This window comes from Rhopilema esculentum, chromosome 18, assembly GCF_057945365.1.
Source record: "Rhopilema esculentum isolate cy_ngs chromosome 18, ASM5794536v1, whole genome shotgun sequence".
Classification (NCBI taxonomy): Eukaryota; Metazoa; Cnidaria; class Scyphozoa; order Rhizostomeae; family Rhizostomatidae; genus Rhopilema; species Rhopilema esculentum.
The window spans coordinates 7,990,802-8,017,941 of record NC_142832.1 but is presented as its reverse complement, the minus strand read 5'-3'; the positions used below and the strand labels follow the sequence as shown (position 1 = coordinate 8,017,941).

Sequence of the window (27,140 nt, the reverse complement as noted above, 5' to 3'; positions counted from 1 at the left end):
ACAAAATTAACAATTCTGTTTTGGAAATCGATTGTCATCCAAATATATTTCAGCAATAAAATATATTCTTTGGATCTAGACTTGTGCCAATAAACATAAAATTTTCCAGACAATTCTGAACTCTAGGGCAAAAAATATTATGAAAACGCTTGACAATCAATGTAGTTTTGTGTTGATGAATAATACCCAAAAAATAATATATTACAAAAATGTCTTTCAACTTTTGAAAGAAATATAATTTTTATGTTTCGAGCATAACTCTTCAGCAGGTCACTAACATCAAAATACATCTCTTTCCAATTACAAAGTCGTTATTCAAATATATTAATTTTTTGAAATTCTTAGCTGACAAAGTGGAATTTCTGTCAGAAATAAACAATATTGTCTGTTTGGTTTCCACCGCAGATGCACGTGGTCACAAAAATTATGAAAAGATTGGAATTAATAAATTTGCAGCTATCAGCAGCCATTAATTAAATAAAACTAGAAATAAAACTAGAAATAAAATGCAGTGATTTATACAATGTTGTACTTCTGAGATACAATACTCATAAAATTTTAAAAACTTGACATTTTGAATATTATAATTGATACATAGCTTCTACAAGAGCATATGTTAGCTGAATTTATTTAGTCCTGGCAGAAAGAAATGAGTAGAGTCTTTAAAAAGGTGAACAATAGAGTTGCAAAAGCAAGCCTGGTAGTGTTTCAAGTTGTTCTTGCATGTGAAGTTGTGCCAGTATAAATATTCTGTACTGAAATTTTAAGGTCACACATTGATAGCTTGTTTGGGGAAAAGAATTCCCTTCCCCTAAGAACTTTAGGGAAGCTGTACTGTATTGATGATTTTTCATTCTACTTGATGCCAAGCTTACAATTTAGCTAGAATAGGTAGCATTTAGCAATCCTCTGTTAATTTTGATCACATTTTTCGTTCTCATTGTACCATATCTGTTTTATCTAAATTGATTTATTCACCTGTTGGTCATGCACACATTTATTCACAAACTGCTAAACTTATTAGTACTACTGTTATGAAAGACTCTTACAAGTAAATGCTACTAAATATCTTGTTTTTCGGTTGAATAAAATAATTGGAAAATAACTATGATAAGGGCAAGATCTGGTTTTCTTCCCTTCAAAAACTGGGTGGGGCTCATCAAATCTTCTCTAAGGTTGTGTTTGCTCCAGTGGGTACTTGGCTAGTTAAGAAGAGAGATCAAATCATAAATAAAAACAGAAATTGCTATTTTAAGATGCTAGAATAATCTTTAGTATCTACAAACGATTTAAAAGAGACCAAGATTTGCATTAAATTGGCTACAAAAATCACAGGATATCATATGGGAATTCTCAGTCATTGGCAGGAGGCCTTGAATATGGAAGACATATTTTCATAAAACAAAAACAAATAATTATCTAAGAAAAGATCATATTGTTGTTGAATTAAAATTTCTAGTTTTGAATTGTAATAAAAGTTAAAAAAAAATATAGTTTTAAAAAAATGTGCCAATTAGTTTAAATGTAAATTGTTGGTTTTATATGTACTAGGAACTCAATGACAATTCAAACTGATACGTGCTCATCATTGATATGTCAACGATATGCAAATATAAGGTATATAACAAGTAACAACTACATTATGTCAATTGTGCATTCCATGTTCATGCTTAGGCCTGGAGGTCTGTGGTGTGGGTTATGCTCCTTGTCAGCATAGCAAACACATGATGATGTTTTTGCCTAATGGTGTAATCTTTTTCTATTTTTTATCTTTTTCTGAACTCAACTGCTATCTTGTAATTCGGGTGTAGGGTCTTCATGGAATGCACTGTGACAGAAAGCAAAGAATGACACTTCTCTTCTTTATGTGCACAAAATTGGTGCAAGCAATTTTATCATTCTTTATTTGCAGTTTATATAATATATGCATACTTTAGGTATTGTCTCTAATTTCTCTATCCACTCAGCAATCCACGCTTTACAAGACTTTCATGCAATGTCCTAAAGACAGCAACCTGATCTTCATGTTGTAGCATCATAATCTGTTTTAATAGCTTGTTGGGATTACTGGCTCTAAAAATTGAAGATAAAATAAGCAGCTCCGGAAATACATTGGAAACAGTTCTAGTCTAACAATGTCTTTCTTATAGCTTGCCATTTTCATGGCACATATATTGAGCTAGTGATGACTGAGCCAACTTTCACACAGCAAAATATTGGCTTCCATTCCAAATCCATTGTCAGCAAAAGTTTTGTTATATTGGTGTCCACATTACTTCGTAAAATGACTGAAAAAAATCTTATCATCTATTTGCCTTTTCAAAATTTGCATTTTAGCTATTCATACTTTGTTTTTGGGTGTTTACTTGAAAGTGCCTTTTCATACCTTTTTAAAGCAAAGCATTGTAAACAAAAGTAGTAACAGATAACAAAGGCTGATAAATTTTGTAAACAATAAATATTGCTTAGAACAGTTGATACAGGACTAACGCCAATTCTAAAACGAGGAATAAAAGGAACAACCCAGTAACAAGTGGAACAACCCAGTAACAACCCTGTAACAAGCCGATTAACACAGTAGCAAGGGAAAATGTCAATTAATTGTTTTGCAAATAACACATGGATGGGGGTGTTTGTAATTCAACTCTCTAAAGTTTGTGTGGGCAAGCACAGACGCTAATGTCTTCATCCTCTTTTGACATTAAATTTATTAATATATTTTCCTGAGATAAGGCCTTAGGTTTAGGAGTTTTCAGGAGCCCTGGAGCAATACAGGAAGACAAAACTTTTTGCAACCATGCCCCTGAAACTTTTTGCGACCATGCCCTTCAGATTAACTCAAAATGCATTTCAGAACATTTCTTCCAGCCATTTCTTACAATCGTTGAAAACCTTTTACTTTATTTTGGCAAACTTTTGCTACATTTGATGCCCCCTTGCCCCGCTCTCAGCAGCCTTGAGTGTCATTTGTGTCTAAGGGCCTCCATAAGTGATTAGAGAAGAGATTGACTTTCCACCTTAGTAAAATTATTTCTAGGCAAACCATCAATTTCCTGGATGTTATTCCTGAAATTCACAAATTTTATCCCAGCACAGGCCACAATTTTTTCTTGTAGGCACATCAGTGTCATTATCATGGAATATTGTCTCTGAGAAGACAAGGTGACATTTTTCTTAATGTCATGCACACTCCAAGCAATTTTTTTGCGAATTATCATTGGTCATGCGCATGCATGTCAAATTAGAATCTTGCAGTCGAAGTGGGAAGTTGAAAATATACCGATCAATGTTTAAGAAAATGTGATATGTGCATTCACAAAATTGAAGCTGAATACCATACTCAACTCTCCTAAAATTTCCAGCATTGGCGGATATCATAAATCTGTATGTGCCAGAATATTTTTCAAAACAATTTTCATTTTCATGATCAATTTCAATTTGATACTTTGATCATTAAAACAAGGATAAATTCACTAAAAGTACTATGAAAATTGCATTATGCACTAACATTGCCTTTGCCCCTTGGGTGACATTAATATACTCTAAATATTATCCCCACATCCCCTTGTAAAGAACTACCATCCCCGTCTCCTATAAGACCTTACAGGAAAATCAATTTGGGCTTTTGTTGTACTAGCCTACCAGCCCTTGTCTTGCCTTGTCAGTGTTTGATTCAAGGGAAAACAACAACAGGTTTTCTGATAAACATGTCCATATGATAAACATGATAACATGATAAACATCACAAAAGGTACAGTTGTCTGAAGAGAAGAGGAAATGATTGCAAAATAACAACAAAAGAAATTTATATAACAAAAGTGATTGACTGCCTCTTGACAGTATAGTTGTAAGCCCACACAAACTTTAGAGAGTTGGATTACAAATGCGTCCAAGTGTTAATTACTAAACAATTAATCCACATGCCTGCTTGCTCCTAGGTTGATACTGGTTTGTTACTGGGTTGTTCTGCTTGCTCCTAGGTTGATACTGGTTTGTTACTGGGTTGTTCTGCTTGTTACTGGGTTGTTTCACTTGTTCCTTGCTTGATAATTGGCAATAGGACCAATTAATTGAGGAGTTTGTCAAGTTTTGTGAACAACATCAAGGCATTTTTTACTAAAAAACCTTATGCTATTCATATCCTCTAAACAAGAAAAATACAAACAAAGCTTACCGTATAAAGCTTGCAATGTAAACATTGACAAATGTGGCCATCAAGTATTGGCAGTCAAATCTATCCATAATTCCACCATGTCCAGGAATGGTATCGCCAAAGTCCTAAATAAAATGCAATGCATTACAAATCCAGACAGAAGACTATTAAGAACAGGCCTTGCCTTGAATGAAATTGAAGATAAATTGAACAAAGTTGACCAACAAAACACGACTCCCTGAAAAAATTAGAAGCTGAAATTTGCTGGTACCTATTTGCTTGAAAAAAGGGAAAAAGATTGATGCATAAACATCTAAAAAAATTGGCTTCAGATCTAGGGCAAAGAGTTTTAATGGAAGAATATGAAAACATATTAAAATCCTAATACAGAAAAATGTGACAAAGGTTTTCCTATAAAAAGCACACACGCTTCTGAAGGTATGAGTAGGAAAATAAATTAAACACATTTGTGTACAGTTATTTGTTAAAAAATACATATTTTCAGGCTTGTATCAAAGAAGCATCAAAATCAGCTCTTTCATTATAGGATAGACTTTCAGCATTTCTTAGTTGAATCAGTTTACTTCTTACTTCTAACTAACGTTGTGGCTGATGCTGTTAGTAATAATGATAGGTGTCTAAGATATAAACCTTGTGCAATAAATGTGCCACCTTTTGTTAAAATCCATAAATGAATATACAGAAAAAAGGTAGCAAAAACAAACATCACCTTCACTTTAAAAGCCCGCTTGAATCCACTGGCAAAGAAGCCTCCAAATGGTGCAATAAGGGATGAGAAGCAGGCTAGTACAATAGCATGCCAGGCCATAGGATTCATCCATATTTCCCCATCTTGAAGTTGAAATCCCATCTATAAAGATAAGTGTGTGAGAAGGAAGAACCACAGGATAGGCTGTCCGCTGGATTCAGTGAATCTTGCAATGAGTATAATATAAATATGAGGATAAAATTCAGAAACAAAGCAAAACGGCAACGGAATTGTGGATGTTATGGGATGAATTTTCACAATAAATTAAATTAAACGAATACTAATATTTTGCCCCAGCATTCAGGGCTTCATCAGAGTAAATGAAATGAATGAGTGAATGAATTCGAAATGTGAAATGGTGATACCGGATTGGTGGATGTAAACGGTGTGAATGCAGTGCAGTGGAGAAAAAATGGGATGATGGAAGTGGGGGAGGGAAGGGTGGTGGGTGATGTGAGGGAATGTGGGTGGTGCTGTAGAGATTTATGTAATGGGATGATAATGATGACTATAAATATGAGTATAACAAAACAAAAATAATAATAATAATAATAATTGTGATGGAACTGAGAGTAATGGAATCTTGATGGTAGTAATGGTGGTGATAATGATTATAATGGTATGGAAAATATGGTGTGGGTTGTGAGGATGGCGTGATAGGTGATTAGTTGTATTGTAAAGTTAACTGTCAGTGGTTCTGTTCATGCTGTTGGGAGTGAGGCTGTTCGCCAGGCCAATGAGATATTGCTCTTTAGCTCGACGAGCACTCTCTCATTTGTCATTAAGTCTAAGTAATGGTGTTATGGCAAGCTCATTGATGGTGTGTGCTGGGCTGCAGAAATGTTCAGCAACTCCAGACTTGTCATCTTTTTTGTTGATAATGTCTCGTCGGTGTTCGTTAAATCTGTCTTTAAGTTGTCTACTAGTTTGTCTGATGTACTGGCAGTTTTTGCTTCATTTATGTATACAGCGTTTGCACTGTAATGAGTATATGACGTTGGTGGAGTTGCAGTCCAGTAATTGTTTTATGTCGTACTTTTTGTCAGTGTTAGAAAAGTTAAATGTTGTATTTCGGTCTGTGATCTGTTGGCATGTTAAACAGTTACGTCGCGAGTGGCATTTGTAAGAGCCTCTGGGATCACTGGGTGTGGCACTTTTTATTTTGGCACGAACCAGAAAATCCCAGAGGTTCTTCAGTCTGCGGTAACTAAGTATGGGTGTGTTGGGGAAGGCTTCTTTGCATGTGTAAGAGTTTTGTAGTATGTCAAGGTTTTGTTTCAGTATGGGGGATAGTTGTGGCACAGCTGGGTGGTAGGTGACAACAAATGGCAAGCGATGATTTGTGCGTCGTTTGGTGGTCTTGAAGCAGTCTTGAGGTAGTTTTTTTGAAAGCCTTCTGTATTTGTTTGCTTGTCTGTTTGGGTTAGTGATCCCACTTTGTCAAGTATTCCAGTAGTTGTCTCGTGCGAAATTTAAACGTTTCATCTTCAAAGCAGATCTCCCATAGTTGTAGAGCAGGACTGTACGGAATGGACCTTTTGGTGTGTTAGGGGTGTGCGGGGGTGCTATGGTGAATTTGATAGTGGGATGGGTGTTGTTTAGTCTATCGATGAAGTCGGTGAGTTTGTCTTGTTCCTGTTTCCAAATCATAAAAATGTCGTTGATGAAATGCCACCACACAAGAGGCTTGTGTGAGGTTTTGTTAAGGGCATTGGTTTCAAGGACCCCATAAAGATAAAGATAAGCTCTAGGTCAGTCTAATAAAATCATCTGATTTCAAAAATGGAAAGAAATATTTAAAACTTGTAAAAGACATAAGAGTTACAAAATCAGATGTCATCTATGATGCAAAAATAGAATTTATTTTGTGACCAATAGTTTAAACAAAAAATGTTTACTTAGATATTAAATATCCTAATTATAACATAATTTTGTTTGTATAGTCTACAAAGAAATGATGATATTTTTCACTTACTAAGGAAAGGAATGCTGATGTTCCTGTCTTCAAAATTGCAGGGCACTTGTTGAAAACTTGTAAAGCTGCGTTAGGAATTGTGAAGTAGTGGGTGAGTTCAAAAATTGGTGACCTCTCACAATCTATCTTGAACACACCACTGGAGCTCAGATACTAAAAAATTAATAAGATTTCAGTTTAAGAAAATTTTCACTGTTACTAATCTCAAAATAAAGTGGAAAATCGAAAGCAGTTTGAGAATGGAACTGCAGAAACTCTCTATTCTAGGTCACAGCAAAGAAATCAATTCAAGCCACATTGTTTTCTTTTTGTGGCATAGATCTAAACAGGGTTTAATTCCAATTTTGAAAAATTAAATAAAAAAAGCTGAATATGGAAACAATCTTTTGGTAGAACAAAACTTAAAAATTGAAAAAACAGACATTAAAGTATGCTAAAGCTTTTCGTCTCACACTCTTCAGAACATAAAACATCAGAACATAGATTAAGAGGCTAAATATCATTGTGCAGTTTAAATTTCGGAGGTTTTCTGATTAAAGAAAAAATTGGAAACTAACATAAGCAAATTATCCAAAATAACTTAATATTACCTCATAAAAAGAATAATTTGGCAGCATCAATTCTTTCAACATCATATACCGGAAAAACACATTATGACTGGATTCAAAATCGCAAAAATGAAGGAGCCACTTTCGTTCAACCCATAGGAAAAACGACCTTCCTTGACCATCCATTCCTTTAACTTATGACATAATATTCCCTTGTATTGTTTTGGGGGTCTGGAATCATAATGGCCTGATTTGGACAAAGACTGGTCAAACCCAAAAAACTATGGATTGTCTTAGGGCTTCTAATTTACTTTACACATTATTTTCAGATCAAACATAACAACTGATAAAAGACAAAGAAAAGCACAAAATTATCATGTATTAATTACCTGAACTGGGCAATGAAAGTATTTGAACTTGCTCATTATCTCACATGCCTAAAACAAAATTTTGAAAATTTAGACTCTTAAGGGTCACTCCAAAATTATTGAGATATTCAGTAACCGCTTGAGATAGCGTTGTCATGGTGTCTACTTTGGCACCATGACAACGCTTCCGCTCACACAGCTGCTTTGACCATCGACTTTCTGTCCGAAAATTCAGTTCAGTTGATGACCCACCCGCCTTATTCACCTGATTTGGCACCTTGTGGCTTCTTTCTCTTTCCAGCGGTGAAAGAAAAAATTCGCGGAACAAAGTTTGATAGCGCTGATGATGCAGTTAGTGCCTTCAACGAGGCTGTTTCTGACCTGGCCGCGGAACAATGGGCCCATTGTTTTGATATGTGGTTTTATCGTATGAGACTTTGTGTGGAAGCCAGTGGAGAGTATTTTGAGAAACTGTGAAAATTTGAACACGATGCCTCTTGCGGTTTTTGAATATCTCAATAATTTTGGAGTGACCCTCGTAAAAGGGAAAAAGGAACATTAAGCAGGAAAAAAGAATGGCAAAAAACTTTCAACACAACCAAAAGGTAATGACTTACATTGAGTACACATATAAGGTTGTGTTGAGCACATGTTGTTGATACCAACTTGAAAAGGTTGTGTTGAGCACATGTTGTTGATACCAACTTGAAGACTTATATTCAACCTTTATATTGATCAATGCTATACAGGGTACTGCACTCAAACCAACACAAAATTGTAATAAATATTTGAAATAAATATTTGAAATAATGTTGCTATCTGTTGAAGGAGTGTGCAAACATTTGGTTGCATTTGATGATCATTTCCAAATGGGATCTTTTAAAAAGTGAATGTTTAGAATAAAGAAGTGCAAGCATCACATAGAAATCATACATACAATCAATCCAAAGAAAACTGTTGCTAAGAATCCTCCAATGAAGCCTTCCCATGTCTTTTTAGGTGACAGCTGAAACATCAAAGAAATATGTTTTAATAAAACTTTTTAAACAAAAATTCATTCTAACACTGTTGAGATAACAACTGGGCAAGGGGCCTATCAGACAACCTTATAAACATGCTTTGTATCTTGGTAACTTTAAAAATAATTCAGACCAATGGTCATAACAGCTCATCCGGTGAATCATAAAAGACCACAAAGGCTTATAGAACATAAAACAAACAGCTAAAATTTTGCAGACATAAATTATCAAACACAAAGTCAAACTAATCTTGGTAAATGGTGAAGTATTGACATTAATAGCCTTGGTCAAAAACTCTACAAATACATTAATATGGATGTCATCATTGAACTATGGAGATCAGCAAGCCCAGCTCTGTAACCATAATATATAAGTTATGCAACACTGCGGATTTATGATTACAGTTTACCAGCCTACTTCGAAATGCTTGATGCCATATAGATAGAGTTGCACAATGCATTGGTGTATAAAAGCAAGTAGGGGCATCTTCACACTAAATGTTATCATCAGGCAATTGTTCTGTTTTTATCTTTATGTTTCCAAAAAATTTGCTAGTAGAGAAATAAAAAAGCAGCAGAAGTGACTTATTTCATTACAAAGATATGGACCAAAGGAGCTAAAAGTTGACATCCAAAATCTTCTCTTTGATATCATAGCAACAGGGTCATCCATTCAGGATCATCAACATGATTCAATGCCAGCTTTTATAGCTTGATTTACATGGCAAAGACATACGAACAGTTCGCAACTTGTATTGGGAACAAACAGCATGTATGCGAATAGACAATGATCTAAGTGAGTATACCAGAACAGAGAGAAGACTGCCACAGGGATGCGTTTTTTCACCTGATTTGTTTAACTTATACAGCAAAATGATTCTGAGAGAACTAGAAGATTTACCAGGGCTTGTTATAGGTGGGCAGAACATCAATAACATACGCTATGCAGATGACACAGTGTTGATAGCAGATTCAGAAGAAAAATCAAAAGAATTATTAGGCAAGATAGTTGAGGAAAGCGAAAATAAAGGGCTCACTATCAATTGCAAAAAGACAGAATGCATGGTCGTGAGTAGAAAAGATAGCCCAAAGTGTCAATTAAAAATTGGTGACATCAAAATCAAGCAGGTAAAAAGTTTAGCTTTCTGGGAAGCATGTTGACTGAGGACGGAAGGTGTGACACAGAAATCCAGAGACACATTGGTATGGCAAAAGATGTTTTCCAAAAATTAAGTAAGGTACTGACAAATCGAAAGAAGACAATTCAAACAAGGAAAAGAGTGTTGGACTGCTATGTAACAACCAATCTTCTATCAGCAAGTGAATGCTGGACAATTTCAGCACATATGAGGAGCAAACTTGAAGCAGCTGAAATGTGGCTTTACCGGCACATGTTAAAGATGCCATGGACAGACCATGTTACAAATGAAGAAGTTGTAAAGAAAATAGGAACTGAAAGGAAACTGCTGCCAACAGTTAGAAAGTGGTAGTTGGAAATTTTGGGGCATGTTATGAGGAAAGAAAGCTTGGAGAATTTAATTCCCACAGGAAGCACTAGAGGGAAGAAAAGCAGAGAAAGACCACTGATAAAGTACTTTACTAGTTTGAGCACATAGATGGCAGACCATGTACCTGAAGGACAAAGAGGGGGAACAAAAGAACAAAAACTGCTAAAAAGAACAAAGGAAAGAAAGCTGTGGAAAGCCATGATCCCCCACGTCTTGAAAGGATATGGCACATAGAGCGAGAGAGCGAGAGAGCGAGAGAGTGAGAGAGTGAGAGAGAGAGAGAGAGAGAGAGAGAGAGAGAGAGGAAGTGAGAGAGTGAGAGAGTGAGAGAGTGAGAGAGAGAGAGAGAGAGAGAGATAGAGACAGAGAGAGAGAGAGAGAGAGAGAGAGAGAGAGAGAGAGAGAGAGAGAGAGAGAGAGAGAGAGAGAGAGAGAGAGAGAGAGAAGAGCTGGCATTAAAAAATTCAATCTTTTGATGACTTGGAATGGAATGACTCGACATTGACTTACCTTGATTAATCTAGTCTTGCCAAAGAAAAAACCTTCAAGATAAAAAGTTAAATTACTGATAATAGTTGTAAAAATTTCCAAAAGAAGAAAATGTTTGCGAAACTAAATTAAACTGCTTTGCAGCTTGTGAAAGTGGAATTCTAAAAAGCATTTGAAATACAGAAGTCAAAATTAATGGATGCAAGATCAAACTAACAAAATATCTCGTAATTTAAAAAAAGACTAAATCGTGTAGGTTTTATCATCATGATGAACTCACCAAAAATGTAAGCCCAAATATCATTGCAAATTACCATTGAAACGGGAAGGTAAAACCTAGAAATGCAGGATAGATGTATAAGAACAGTGAGGTAACAGATAAAGTAAAAAAGGTTCTACTGTTGTTTGCAATGCACTTTCTTTCGAAAAGAGAAAAAACTCAAATTTTGCGCTAAATGTTTACCGTCAGGAATCAGTTATAGAGAAAAAGAAAGTAAATGCTTATTACCATATAGATCCTTGGAAAAAATTTTGAATGATCAGGTGTGAAGGCACAAGGATAATGCCCAACGTAATCTGGTACCAACCAAACTTGGGAAAAAATTTAGAATAACCAGTTATAACAAAAATAGGCATATTAAAAATTAAAGAATGAAATTGCAAAAATACAACCAGCTAAAAACATCAACAAAAACGTAAGTCCACAAAATCTATAACTCTTCTAAGGGGCGGACATTTTAAGGATGGGGGGGCTGGTTTGAAGGGGGGCTCAATAGTTTTTAATAACTTCTGCAGATCATATGCAAAATGCAGCAGAAAGAAAAATATATTTTTAGAAAATTTGAGCAATAAACTTCAGAAAATAATATAGTAGATATATAAGTAGTATTTATGTATCCTTTGATTGCCATATCGAATGGTAAGATGTTTTTCAAGTAATATCTGCTATTATAACCGTTACCTGTGTAACGTAACCGTTACACAAGGCAGAGACATTCAAAGGTTGAGATAGCAGGGGGCTTCCCCCCTCCCACCAATTTCTTATGCATGCCCAACATTTTAAAACCTATCTTGGCACTTAGTAATATTGCATGGCAATTTTTTTGACGAACAGTAAACAGGAATAAAAACCAAAGTTTAAAAGCCTTTCAGTCTTGCAAAGTAATCAAGATTGCGCCAAAGGCCCCATTTGGCCAATTTAATTTTAAAAAGACTTTTCAAGGTAAAGTGGTTCTTCCAAGAAAAACCCAATATTTTGCAGTATCCCATCTATGTGGAAAAGGTGAATCTGTTATCAAAAAATACAAAAATTTTAAAATTCTTGAGAATGGAATCTTTTGAAAATGCAAAATGGTGTAAACGCATCATATCTCTGAAGACAAGTTCCTTTTCATTAAGATGAAAACCAGTGGCCGACACCTATGACATCACATTTGTCCATTGCTTTAGAACAAAAGACCATGATTGTCTTTTGAAATTTTTTATACTACTATAAACCAGTTATTGACATAAACAGAGTATAAAAACAATGCAGTGTTAACATCTCTTGCAATGATCTGATGCATTCAGTTTTTGTTCAGTGTTTGACATGAAACAGTTTGGTCTCACATTATATTTTCTCAATCATAATTCATAAATTACAGTATATCCAACAGTATTCTTTCTTGAAGCACTTACCAGAGCAAACTGTGTCTTGTAGTAGTTTTTTCGTAAACTCAAAACAAACATCATAATTCCTGAAAACATTCGAAATGAGAGACAAACAGTCAAAACTGAATGAAGAAGCAATATAGAAGACATATCTTTTGGGAGTGTACCACGTGGGGTGTGACACAAATGGTCACTAAAAATGTTTGCTGGTCAGTAAAACTGATTGGGGGAGTCTGCAACATAGAAACTAAATTATCTTAATTTTTGAAAATAACCTTACAGGAACCTCTACCATCCTCTCTCTAGTCTCAACGGTCTAGCTGCCCCGCTGCCAATATACATATCATTGCATGAAATGATACACAGTGTAAACTGAATTTAAAACAAAAAAGAATACATAAAGAATGATAACGGAACATTGATTTTCCAATTATAATCAACCTTTGGTGCTATTAGCCTTTATCAAGAAAAAAAGATGGAAAGATGCAGTTTCCTGAAATCTCATGCTTCCAAAGTTATAGGAACAGGCTTTTTGTTAATTGCAAACTAAATACACAAACTAAGTATATTTCTTATTAAAACTGATCTGATAAATACACTTGCCTACTGTATAAAGGCTAAATGAGATGAGCCTATGGTGCTGGAAGAGCCACCTGAAGAGTTCCTGTGAAAAATGCGAAAAATTAGGCTTGAAATTCATCAAGCAGTATCAGCTTAAACTTGGAATTACTAGCTTGGCATCATTAGAAAAGGTATTACAATATTACTGAAATGAATTTTATTAAAAATACCTTGATGACAGGCAGATAAACAAAACAATTAGATTAATAAAGAATATTCACCTCTTATTTAAGTACTACATCTAGCTTTTTAAGAAATCTAAGACATTTGAATCTCAGCTCTAGTGGTGGAAAATCTATTAGAAGTTACAAAATTTGCTTCTAAAAGCACATGTAAAGATAATAAAACTTTGAGAATTCTGTTACTTGGTTGGAAAGTCCTACTAAACCGAATTGTTGTGACCTTACCTGGTTCAACCTTACCTGCTTGAAAGAGAAGCCATGGAAATATTCAGCAACCATTTCCCCATAAAAGAAATAATTGGAACATAGAAGAAAGTACCTTGTAAATAGAAGCAAATTCATTAGAAACTTCTCATTGATGAAATATTTCACATAAATGGCATCTGTCTTTAGAAGGTTGATTTTTGGGCACAAATGTGTCTTTTTAAATTAAACCATGTCACGATTTCATACAAACTGACTTCTTAGAGCAAAAGACCTGAATAATAAAAACCTCATGGCAAAAGTATTTGTCTTTAAGACATAAACAGCCAGTAAATATTTTTAAAATTTTGTAAATTCTGTGTGTTTTGATAATTATAATTAACTGCTGTGAATGGATGATATACAAATTCATGATATTTGCAGCAGTGAAGACGGAGATATCATTTTGTATAAGCTTGTTCTTAAACAAGTTGGAGCAATGGCAATGGGAATTTGGGCATTAATAATATAAAAGTTTTACCAATTAACTTCTGTCTTTGTTTGCTGAATTTAAGTTGCGAAGAAGTCAGCTTCAAATCTTGATTTTCAAATTGCACAGAAAGGTTACTGTTCACAATTTCAGTCATAAGTAGATGATATGGCACAAAGTCACTGAATTAGCAAAGAATTTTTCTTCATCAACCTATATAGAAAATGCTGTTTCATATGAACAACAAAAAATTTGAATATTTACCAGCTCAGAGTACGGAACCATGGAAGGTTGAACTTTTTATATTGAATATGACCAATTGAGATTATCTCGTGGTAGCATTTAACTTGGATTGCAAAGATCTAGAAACAAAAAAGTCAGTTAAAAATAAATAACTTTCTTCCACAAGTGCAAAGATTGTTTTTAAAATAATTTTCAAAATTCTGCTGGGAACTTCTATATTTCACAGGAAATCTAATTGTAAGAAAAAATGAAATGAAATATTAGAAATACATTAATATCCATGTTGCTTTGTAGAGTATAATGATCAACTGAAATTCAAGCTTTAAGAGCAAGGAAAATCTTTGGTATATTATTAGCATAATCAAGCATTTGATATAATATTACCCACCAGAATTAAAATTGCTAAAGGACCCAGTGTGATAATAACAGCAAATCCACCAATCATCAGTAACGTGAAAACTGACCGTACCCACCAATTTTTCCATCTAAATAAGAGAGAAGCTTATATAAATTTGATAAACCAATTTTTGGTTACCTTTTGAGAGTTTGGCAAAAATTTCTGTCATGATAAATCAACATTTGATGCTTGCAATCTGACACACAAACACCACACAATATGAGGGATGTTTTGGAATGTCTCAAATATACTCTGAAATGATAACTCTAGGATGGGGAGAGGTTGAGAAAATTACCATCACAGCAGGCCTTGTGAGGAACAAAGATGCAGGCACTTGATAAACTAAGCACCTTAAACTTAATAGGTGCTCAACCAAGCTCCTAGGAAAAATGTATGGCTAAATTTACTAGAGTTACAGTAATAAACACACTGTTACACTTCGACCAAACAAATATGTGTTTTCTGTCAAACCATGTTGAATGGGTCAAATGCTTTGAACAGCCTTAGAAATTGTACATTTTTTTTAAGTGAGTTCAGAGTTATTCAGCCAATTAAAATGCTTGGTCCTTTATCATTGTTGTCTGTCTCCTCTGTTTCATAACGCAAATGCAATTGACAACAAGACAAAAAACTTTGTACATCCACTCAAGCACCTTTCCTTGCAAGGCCTGAATAGTAAATAATGAATAACTATAAAACTTCATTGCAATTCAATGATATGAATCTTACTTTGGATTCATGTTTCCAAATATCTCTTCTTTAGCTCCGTTCTTGTCTCCATTCTTATCTCCATTTGCATTCTAGAAAAGAAAATCTGATTGATACAGTTTATTAAACATAAATACAAATATTGTCGCCTAATTAAACAATTCAAACAGTCTTGCTCTGCTTAAATAGCATGCACAGCTTTTTCATTATGGGATCAAGCACTTTATTAAAGATCAGTAAAAAGTAACCTTTATTATCATGTTATGCAAATATACATAGTTTGTGCTGCAATAAATTTTACCTAAAGGTATAGCAAGTTCATCCTCCCAAAAAATAAGACCTTACTGAGTAATAATTTGACAAGGTGAACTGGATAAGGCAATTTTACAAGTTTTCATAGCTCAGTTTGACTGGTTTCCTTAGTCAAACCAGCATGTCAGAAAATATCAGAAAAGTGCAAGGAAAAGCCTGATAATGAATGCAATGAGCTGTTGCCTAGATGAACCATCCCTATAGCAATTTAGAATGACAAATACAAACTTTTCATTTAATTCTGTTTCATTCAACTCATAAACATTTTGGACCTATTCTCACAGCCAAACTCTTTGTATAGTTGCTCTTTTCTCAAATTCTTTTCTGGCACCCTTGGCAATCAACAACAATAAAATGTTCTTACTTTCTATCATTCAACATTGCTTTGTAATATCTATATTTACCCATATTTACACAAAAAATCAGCAAATTCTGAGGGGATGGGTGACAAAGTTGCTTATTTTGTCCCTCTTTGACATGGAATGACCCATAGGGCAAATAAAAGGTTAGCCTGTACAAAATTTTTTATTTATAAATCCCTATACTCAAACTTGCTTTATATTGTCAACAGCAAAAAACAAAACTCTTTTCCATAATTTATTTGCTATATTTCACAATCTAAAATTCTGTAAGCCATAACAAGAAAAGACACAGGATCACCAAATTCTGTAAATGAATAAAACTGATAATTTTCACTTTTGAATAATATAATTAAAGAATATACAATTAAAGAAAAACCTGAATTTGGACTATAAACAAGGCTGATGGTATCAACAAGGGTTTGATGATGAGAGTAGTGCAGGGGGAAATGGTCACTATGTTCATTGGCTAAGCCATAGGAACAGGGGGTATTCAATGAAGATAAATTCAAGGGAATTGGAAATTTGAAATGATAAAATACAGGTCTATTTAGGGAACCAATTTCTATCACACAAAGTTTCAAAACTGGGACTTTATAAAGCACTCTTCTGTTGGTATTTGAGCAGTTTACTGCTAAAGTAACCAGGTATCCTACTTTCTCCAATTTTTTTATACAATCTTCAATTACAGTTTGCATAAGAGGCACTTATGCAAAAAACATAATCATTAAGTGATTTCCTAAATGCATGGAGGTCGATCTGTGTAGAAATTATGTACTTTGTGGGAACGAAACTTTTGCACCAAACAAGACGAGGGCAAAAATATTTGGGTATGTCTTCAGCAAAAGCCATGGTGCCATAAAATTGTGCAAGTGTGCGAGCATGTTGTAACATAGAACAAGATTTGCTTGTTTATACTGATGACAAACACTGAAGATGTTTCTTTTACTTCCACCTCCACTACAACGGTCCAACCAGCCAGGGCAACAAGCCCCCGAGAAGAACTGCCAATTAACGTCAAACCTTGTTTGTGCGCAGCAGACCAGAAAAGAAGCAGGATATCAGAAAAGAAGCAATTTTCAAAGTCTCAAAACTTTACTTCCACAGCAAGTACAGACAAAAGTTGCCATGCTTTTCACCGTTTACATGTTAACCTTAAATAAATGTTTGTGCAAAGGTAAGATTGTCAATCCAAAAAAAACCATCTTTGCATTATCTTATGTGTTCTTACGAATTGATCATCTTCTATAATTTGTTAGCTACAAAGTGAGGTTTTCTTTAATCACTTTATTTGGTAAATGCTGGTTTTTACAGTTTATTAGATTGGATACCAATTTCAGTTGTATAAAGCACTGTCAATCAATAATGCATTGGATCATAATTGATTTTTGTTCCTTTCAACTGCGGTCTCAATCCTTGTACAAATCTTTAAGCCCTTTATATTCTTTTTAATGTTCCTTTATCCCTTTATCAATTATCATTTAATGTACATAAATCTAAAAACAATGCTTAACTCTTCAACTTCTAAAGTTGATAATTGTAAATAGGGAATTTTTAACTTTTAGTTCCTTTATTTTAGAATTATGGTGTCTTAGGGATGGCCAGAAATGAATTTTGACTGAAGGTGTCGCATAGTTGAGTCTATTGTGATGTTGACTTGAAATAGAAAAGTTTTGCAAAGTTTTAGAATAACCACTATCATACAGCTTGTGATGAAACCGTTTTTTTAAATTTTAAAAGTACCTGAAATAAGATGGGGGAGAAAAATAAATGAAACATGGATTAATAAAAAACATTAACGTTGAAATATCAACAGAAGAACTATCAACTAGAAATAAAAAGTTAAGCTATTATGTACAGTTAAGATTTAACATCTGATCTTAACTTTTTCAGAAATCAAGTGCTTTAACAAAAATTTGAAAAACCTTCAAACTGGGCTTGTCAAAATGAGTTTAAATAGAATTTATAATTATGTAGATATTTTCTCTTTTTTAAAAGGAATGGATTATCCAAATGATCAAACTCTGAAGTTTTCTTAATGATACTTTTTAAGAACAAATCTGCCCATACTTTATTTCACATATCCTCAAAAAAATTCTTTCCAGCTGTTTCTTTCCCTTCAACAGCTGATTTTTCTCTTTTTATAATGTTTTTGAGAAAATTTTCAATAACAAATAGACCCTGTGTGCCAAGTTTAGGGAATGGAAAAAACGAAACTCCGTCAATTTGTGCTGGCAGCAAGTTATTCTGGACTAGGTTTCTCGGTCTATTTGCTAAGCCAAGCAGTTGTAAAACTTAGACAATGACTGATTTCTTCGATCTAATTTCCGTATTCAATTTTATGTATGTCTTCTATGGTAAAGACATAGCAACCAAGGTAAAGAAAGCTAAGGACACATTTAAGAGAATGCTAGGCAAAGTTGCTTACAGAATCATATACTACATTTATTTCCACTTTTGCCTAAAATTGTTCTTCAGTTCTGCAGAAAAGTGGGGGGGGGGCATGGCCTGATAACTTTTGTAGCTTAGCATACTCTGTAACATCATTTCTTACAGCAGGAGGGGGGGGGGTCATTTCTTATCAATTAAGAAGGGAAATTCACACCCTCATTACTTCACAACTGTTTACCATTTTCCTTTTTTCCTTAAAATTTAAATCAAAGGATTTGTTTGAGGATATTTCCCAAACACTGGCACCAAAACCAAACTTTGGTCTCCAATCACTAGAATGCTAGTCTTCAAAGAAAAGCTAATGTTGAAGTCTTCCCGAATCTTAGCAACAAAGAAACTGACTTCTCTGCATGACAATTTGTGGCTGAAATTCAAATTGTGGACATACTAACAGTTGTAAATCATTGTGTTCAGTTTTGTTCGGCCAAATTCAGTTTCACGTGAATGAACTGGTGGTGTGGACAGGGCATAAATTTGCAGACAAATTGCTTCTCAAAAAGAGCGCCTGCTAGGAACTACATTACTTCACCCGGTTTACAATTCATCAACAATCAAACTTGGATATTTCAACGAAAATTCATTGAAAACCAATCGATATCGTGCTTGCTTAGGAAGAGAAAGTTGAAAACATCAACTTGTTCTTGTATCCACATTTCCTTGTATCCACAATGCAAATAACCTGGACAAAAGTCATATGCCTTAGTCACAAGAACATGATATCATTTCAATACTAGAGATATTGATAATAGTTTTGTCACTGTTGGCTTACAAAACTCTGAAATTATGTATAATAACGATTATCAAGAGCAAAGCCGAACCTTCTCGTCAACACCTGGCTCAACGGCGTCCTCTGGTTTTGATCCAGACGATGTCCTAGAACGTTGCCTCTTCATCTTCCTTGTCTCAACACCGGCTTTTTCGTCTTCTGTCATGATGCAGGCCTTGTTGCTGTTAAATTGCTACTTTGCCTTTGTGAATAATGCTTATTTTCGTTGACTCAGCAGCACAAGCCTTTGCAAAAGTCCATCAACAACCTGTGCGCACTGATTTCAAACACATTTGCAGAGTTAGTACTTCATGTAGTGATGTCGTTTTTCCATCTGCCTAGTCCAGTGGCTGAATGAGGAGCATTACCACCTAGAAGGAGACTTTACGAGACCTACTTTTTCTAAAGTAGTTTTTGGTGTAGATTTCTAATCTGAGTGTTGATCAGGCCGTTTGGGGGGCTTTTCCAAGATATGGGGGGTTTCAGTCTTTTTTAGGATGGCTTCTTCTATTTGACTGTATAATTGATTTTTATGACCTGTAGAAGAGACTGGTTTGTTGCCATATGGGTCAATTCCAATTCTTTGGGGAATGGCAAGGCCGAAAATTTCCGAAATGGTATCATGTCCGTTCTACGTATTCCAGTGAGAAATGGAAATTTTTTTTATAATTTGTCAAATAAATATACCCAGTCTCTCACATCGAATCGTAATTTTCTTAATCAGAGACTTCAACTAAACTAATTACAGTTTTACCGTCATTGCATCTTCCGGGTAAGCTTCCAAATGCCAATCAACGGATAAACCTGGGTACAAGACTCACTCTATTTGAAATAAAAGTGAGATTGGTGCATGATATAAGTTGATGCTTAGTCTTGAAACTAAATTCTAGCCACCAGGGCCAACGCTAGGGGAGGACATGGGGGGTGTGACTCTTGAAAAAAAGTTCCATTCTAGAGGTAAAAAAGGGGAATTAAGGATGGCTCACCCATTTTGTCTGGATATGGGACTTCGAAAACCCCCTTGAGCACAAGTAAAATTGTAACTTTCTCGTCCATTGCGAAACTTCTCGAGAAGATTTCTCGGTAGGCGTCATCTCTGTGACAGGCTTCTCGAGATGACAGGTGTGTTGTCTTTTACCAAACAAGCGACAGGCAACAATCAGTGATGCAATAACATTTTCTTGGACATCAGCTGACAAACCAAGCTCTGCAAATGTAGACAAGAACTCTTGCGTACTTTTCGCTAGTTCCATAATCATTTCCACTGTAAGAATGCAAGCCTAGGAAAGTTGCCTATTCTAGCGAAGAAAGATCACATAAAACTAATGCTAAGATCTTTGAATTCTTACCACTGCCACTGTCTATGTAGACTGCAAGGTTTAGAACTTCATTGAGGACAAGGAATTGGGATATCTATCTTCAAAGATCTTGAGAGAAAAACATATTTAGTGATGCCACTGCCATTTCTTGTCACTGCTTGGTGTAGCAGAAAGCATTTCCCTTTGTTTGCTGCCTCGTGGTTGGCTTGAAGAGCTTCAATTGGTGACGTTCCTCTTCTACGAGATCTGGTGCAGCAAATTTGGAGGGGGTATTCAGATTCTGCAACAATCAAAAGCTACTTTTGTTGCCACCCAAACCTCCTCAATTACTTCAAAGAGTCGCTCTTTGTATTTCCATTGCAGGGGAACCAATAGCAGTTTGTGGGATGCACTTGCTCAAGTGTTTTACAAGTTGAGGATGTCTACACTACACAGATTGGTTGCTTCTTCCTTTGATTGCTTTTGCAGACGGGCACTTTATGGAAAGTTTCGTGAAGAGGTTTTCAGCACACACAGCCTTCTTTCTTTTTACAAAGGGGAATGCTTTTTTTGCAATCTTTTTGGCCTTTTCATCTCTATTTTTTTCACTGCAGTGGATTTAGTAAAGTCCTGGTAGCAGGATTTATGATCTCCTAGGGTAACTGTTCAGTTATTCCTTTAATCTACTTTTCATGATGATGGAATCCTTAGGGTTTGATTCTTGCATCTCTGCTTTTCAAAAGCCTATCATAGGTTTTTGATGTCAAATTTTTTGGAGTGCGAGGTCGTCATTTCAGTACCAAAACAAATTAGGTAATTAGTTATCATTTCAGTGACTTTGAATAAGCCATCTATGTAGGCATCTGCTGAACGATGTTGTGATAAATTTGATTTCAAAGGTTAAAGGGTGCACGCTTTTTTATAAGAAAACGTGGCTCCGCTTTCAGCCTAACGTTTCTTATTTTTTCGCATATATTTTCAGCCTAACGTGTTTTTTATTTTGTTTCTTATTTTGTTTTGGAAGTCCCTGTGTACAGTAGTATCGGACAAAAAACATGTGCTTGTTAAAGTAATTAATGCTATTTTGCTCATTGCTGTCTATTTTTCTGTTGCTATTCTCTCATTTTTCAATTTTTGCTGATATTTTATCTCTTGAGTTTTGTTGAATTTCAGCCTGCCTTGTTTCAAAGTTATTCTTGTTTTTGAGCAAATATCAGCCTGCTGTTTCTAATGAAGCCCTGGCAAAACGACTAAACATTTTACTAAAAATTTCACTTTTATTTGGTGAAAAGTTTAGTGGAAAGTCTATTCGTTTTGCCACCCTGTTTTGTGCTGTTTAGTCGCGTTGAATGTTGTTGAGCAAAGTTTGATTCTGGTCAGAAATGTTTAGTGTTGTTTAGCAATTGTTTAGCCGTTCGCCACCAATTAAATATTTGTTGTGCTAGCGCAGGCGCTTTAGCTGTGTGAACCCAAACTTTTTCCAGGGGTTTTCTCTGTTTTCCTGTCTCTACGTGACCCAAAATTTCTGCCCTCTAGAATGCCTTCTTGAGAAATTTGCTTTAGTCTCTTGTACGCTACTGTGTCTTCTTCAACAGTCAACTTTGTTACCAATGTGCTAAAAAGTATTTTCTTTTCCCTTCGTTTCATCAAATTCTTATTTTTATCAATTTCTTGTACTTGAAGTCTTTTTTGCTAACATACAGCAAAACAAACATAAAGTAAATTCCAATGCAAAATCCCCTACAATCCCACAGCGTCCTACACAGTTCACAGTTCAAAAATGTCGAGCAAAGTTTAATAAAAAGTTTAGTCACATTTTGCCACCCTCGCTAAACTTCGCTAAAAAAATATTGAGTGAAATGTATAGTAAAATGTTTAGTCGTTTTGCCAGGGCTTAAAGGATGTTCTTATTAAGAAAAGCGTGTAGTGGATTCGAAATATTTACGTTAGTGAAAGCATGAATCTCTCCGACAGTCTGTTCCTACAGCTGATATAGTAAGAATTTGATTTGTGTTTTGACGAGTTTCATAGCTATGTTCTACTTGTGTTCCTTTTTGTAAAGAAGTTACCGAAAACTGGTATGGTTTTATTCTACACTCATTCTCATTCTATACTTCGAAACATAAACAAGTAGAACGTTCTGCAAACCTCAAAGAACTCGATCTTCGGAACAAGGAAAACCATTCTGCATCTATTGCTCTACTTCTATTTTGTAACGATGAACACGTCAGTGTCAGTGGTGTAGTGCTATCAAAATAACAAGGGGGGCTCTTGCACAAACTCACTTCAAATGCTAGATACTTAAGAAAATATTAAAAAAAGAGTGCAAAAAGTATTCAAGATACTCAGACGTGATAATACGTATAGACCCATCACATACGTAGTAGCAATCAAAAGACATATCAATTTTGGTAATTTGCCATGTCTGTTGTCTTGTCCTGACTCTTGCATTGCCCTTCCCACTGCACCGTATGAACCTTCCCCCGGCCCTGCATATCATGAAGGTCAAGGTAAGCTAATACTTGCAACATGGAAGGTCCTTAATGTCCTTAATGACCAGCGTAAATTGGGTGTCAGTTGAATGCAATTTTAGCTTCATTTTATCCACAATTGCGTGGATGTGACAATTTTTTACCAATTTGTCCTGTCGATTGCTCTTCAATTTACTCAGCTTGAAATTGTAAAGAAAACAAAGTTGTCTACATCTGATGCCTAAATAATGTCTAATAGTCGTGTTATACTCAACAGATTGTGCAGTCGGATCCAACTATTGAAAACGCGCGAATCAAATAGTGTTGGCTGAATGCTTGTTGTATGTAATGCCTGAAAGACTTTTCTTTACCAAATTCTAATGATACTTAAAATTATAGACTATGTTAAAAGGAGAGATTAATTATAACACAAAGATACCAAGCGCTCTTGTATAAAGCTATGATGAATTGTGCAATATCATTGCAATAAGAGTGCGACAGTATCGTTTGATGTATGATTGCGGTATTGATGAATACAGCAATGGTTTGGTGATTGTTGATAAGTTGAAAACAAAGCTAAGTTTCAGTAGTTTCTATGCAAATTGGCATAGGATTGTCGCTTGAGTCTAAGATCTTTCATTTTAAGACACAGATTTTAAGCTAATGTAAGGGGTCGAGCTAAAAGACAATGTTTAAAATTACTAATACTCAACAATGCAACAAAATAGATTTCTAGTATATATTCGAATAAAGATGAATAATTAAGTGTCATAAGTTTTAATGAAAAGATGCATTTTGTCTGCAAAGCTCTTTAGGTCTCACCAACACTCTGGTGGTATAGAATTCATCATATGCTGTGAATAGTTGCCTTTATGAAGATGGGTTTGGTCGCTGATTTGGAGTTGCAGCTTGAGAAGACATCCGTCTTTTTGATCGATAATGGCTAACAAAGAAATAGACCAAAGGGTCAAGAAGTGGATTGATGACGAGCAAGCTTGTTACGGCTGCAAATGCTGGAGAGCCGCCTGGAAATTGTAATGCTGCGTATATTGCAGCCGGCACAACGCAAACGACAAACGTTATGGTAACTGCCAAAGAGTGAAACAGCACCACGAAGCTTGATTGTTGCACTCCACTGCGTGACGTGGATGAAATGCTTTTGCGTTGCTTGATCACTTGATAGCAGATTATGACATAGAGAATAAGTATAGCAACGAAGGCTGCCATGCCAAAGTATCCAATGGCACCCAGGCTTAGCACTTTGAAAACCAGCAATGAGATCAGGATTGCAGAGAAAAACCAGACCAAGATCAAAACAAAAAAGAAACGAAAGCCAAACAAAATTTGCTTAAATTTCAATGGGTAAATTGTAGCAATTGCTCTTTGAATCGCTATGAAAACAAGATGCATAAAAGACGACAAATTTGAAAAGTAAATACTAAGTAAAGATATGTTAGAAACAAATCTGCTTGAGCGATTCTGCCATTTTGGATCAGCAATATACACCGAAGCAAAGATGGCCGACCCTACCGATGCAAACATATCTGCAAAACTTAGACTGATTAATGTGCTGTGAAATGCTGACCTCTTAGCAACTCTCAGGCAAACTGTCAGGACAAGAAATATATTTGTAAGTAAACCAGCTACACCAAATGCAAGAATGCAGATCAAATATGTCATGTGAAGATCCATCTGCATTTGAAATGATCAGCTCTTCCTTAATCTTCTGTTTATTGTTTCAACAGAAACCTCTTTCAAAGCCAATGAAAACTGTTCTCCTTATATAAATCTTCTAAGGGCCTTTCATTTTTCCAGTTCAGAAGGGGTTACATCTTTGAATAATATCTTATTGTCTTTCTTTCCCAGGCGTTTCGCGGTTAACAACATCTGCTTCAATCTGATCTTCATATGTCCAACCCTTTTATGTTTCGCAATCTACACTTAACTGTTTGAAAGCACTTCCTGACTGTCTTCCAATGTCTGCCAAGCACATTTTGCCACACAGCTGCTTACCTTTACACCTGTCTTGTTAAATATTGAAATTCATCATTTACTTTCATTTACACAACTGTCGCTAATCAGGAAACATTTATTTTTACATCAATAAAGATACATAGAGACATACCTGCAAGAGATCTTCCTCGCTTGTTTTTGCTTCCAAAGTTGATTGAAATGAACCAAATCTGTTGACTTTCTGCAGTATTGTGTTTTCCTGGTGTTTCATTTGAATCCAATGCGTATGCTTCCATTTCCAAACTAGGTGTTTGTGATGTCTGATTCGAAAAATGTACGTTATTAGAAGAATCGCATTCCACTGTAATGAGTAAAACCCAGTACAACCAAAACAAGCTTTTTTATCAATCATGAATAAGCAAGGATGAAACATAATTCTGTTTTAAACATCAAATATATTTTTACATAGAGCGCTGGTATATGAGAGAGGTGCAGGGCATGCCCCCCCCCCCCTCCCACTTTTCTGCAGAGCTAAAGAACAATGTTAGGCAAAAGTGGAAATAAATGTAGTATATGATTCTGTAAGTAACTTTGCCTAGTATTCTCCTAAATGTGTCTGTAGCTTTACCTTGGTTGCTATGTCTTTACCATAAAAGACATACATAAGATTGAATATGGGAATTAGATCGAAGAAATCTGTCATTCTCTAAGTTTTACAACGAGTAACAGCCTTGGCTTAGCAAATAGATCGAGAAACCTAGTTCTTAATAACTTGGTGCCAGCACAAATTGACGGAGTTGCAATTTTTCCATTGCCTAAACTTGGTACACAGGGTCTATTTGTTAATGAAAATTTTCTCAGAAACATTACAAAAAGAGAGAAATCAGCTGTTGAAGGAAAAGAAACAGCTGGAAAGAGCTTTTTGAGGATATGAGAAAAAAAGTATGGGCAGATTTGTTCTTAAAAAGTATCATCAAGAAAACTTTAGAGTTTGATCGTTTGGATAATCCATTCCTAGTGAGAAAGAGAAAATATCGACACCATTATAAATTCTATTTAAACTCATTTTGACAAGCACAGTTTGAAGGTTTTTCAAATTTTTGTTAAAGCACTTGATTTCCGAAAAAGTTAAGATCAGATGTTACATCTTAACTGTACATAATAGCTTAACTTTTTATTTTTAGTTGATAGTTCTTCTGTCGATATTTCACCGTTAATGTTTTTTATTAATCCGTGTTTCATTTAATTTTCTCCCCCATCTTATTTCGGGTACTTTTAAAATCTAAAAAAAGGTTTCATCACGAGCTATATGATAGTGGTTATTCTAAAACTTTGCAAAACTTTACTATTTCAGAAATCAGGGGTGCGAAGGACGCACTGCTCCTGTCATACCCAAATTTTCTTGAAATATTTGCAAAAAGTTTAGAGCTGTGCTGCGAGCTAATTTTTTTCATAGCTAGATAAACAAAAGGCAAATAGGTAACGTTGTTTGAGCTGAGCTATTTGTCAAATCAATTCAATTTAATACATTTAATCTTTTGATTACAGGTTACATGATTACCAGATTACTTACAATTAGTGGCGGCCTGGCTTTTTTCGCCTGGAGGGGCCAGCAGCAAATATGGCGCCCTTCATAACTAACATTATTGTCTTTTTCTGAAAAGATTGGCAGTCTGGTAATGCTCTTATATTTTTTAACCTTGCATGTCAAGGATAGACTGAGCCCACGTGAGCACTGGGCCCCAATATAGCAATTTTTCATGAAGGTGTCAGGATAAGTTGGACCGACTCACAGACTAAAGTGACTGTCTCTTCGAAGCCATCAAAGTAGATAAACAAAATGAAAATGTGTTAAGAACATGTTTGTGGAAATTCCAAGAGTTACCCTTACGATGTGGTAAAATGAGAGTTTTGTTCTCTTTGTGACTGTTGTGGTCATTTGGCACCTTGGAGGGGAATCCAAAGCGCCAGATAAAATGTGTTCCTTTGTTTTGCTAAACTTGTACTTTTGGGCACTTAAACAAGCCCAAAATATACATATAATACAACTTACAGTCAGGGGGCAAATTACGGGGGTGTCGGGGTAACAAATAATGGAAAGAGTCGGTCCTATTCCAGTTACTCCTAAGGCTAGGAAATGCGATTTCTAACATTTCTTTGAATTCACTATTACGCAAGTGAAAGATGCTAGAAAAGATTATAAGACTATGCAATTTGGTAGAAAATGA

General features: G+C 35.2%; 1 protein-coding gene across 2 annotated transcripts; it reads right to left on the bottom strand.

The window, feature by feature from the left end:
• Positions 1–381: 381 nt before the first annotated feature.
• Positions 382–19,501, bottom strand: LOC135696811 (phosphatidate cytidylyltransferase 2). Of its 2 annotated transcripts, XM_065216329.2 has the most exons (17): positions 19,243–19,501; positions 15,324–15,394; positions 14,586–14,682; positions 14,219–14,316; positions 13,507–13,600; positions 13,082–13,142; positions 12,506–12,564; positions 11,337–11,419; positions 11,109–11,164; positions 10,850–10,881; positions 8,751–8,819; positions 7,835–7,882; positions 6,898–7,050; positions 4,884–5,024; positions 4,175–4,278; positions 1,933–2,073; positions 382–1,202 (listed from the first exon to the last, which is right to left on the bottom strand). In XM_065216329.2, exons 1-16 carry the CDS (start codon positions 19,354–19,356, stop codon positions 1,956–1,958), a joined length of 1,398 nt encoding a protein of 465 aa, XP_065072401.1. In that variant the 5' UTR covers positions 19,357–19,501; the 3' UTR covers positions 382–1,202; positions 1,933–1,955. The 2 variants fall into 2 exon arrangements, with proteins under 2 accessions (XP_065072401.1, XP_065072402.1); XM_065216330.2 differs by lacking the exon at positions 382–1,202 and having other exon boundaries at positions 1,209–2,073; positions 13,522–13,600; positions 19,243–19,500.
• Positions 19,502–27,140: the final 7,639 nt, after the last annotated feature.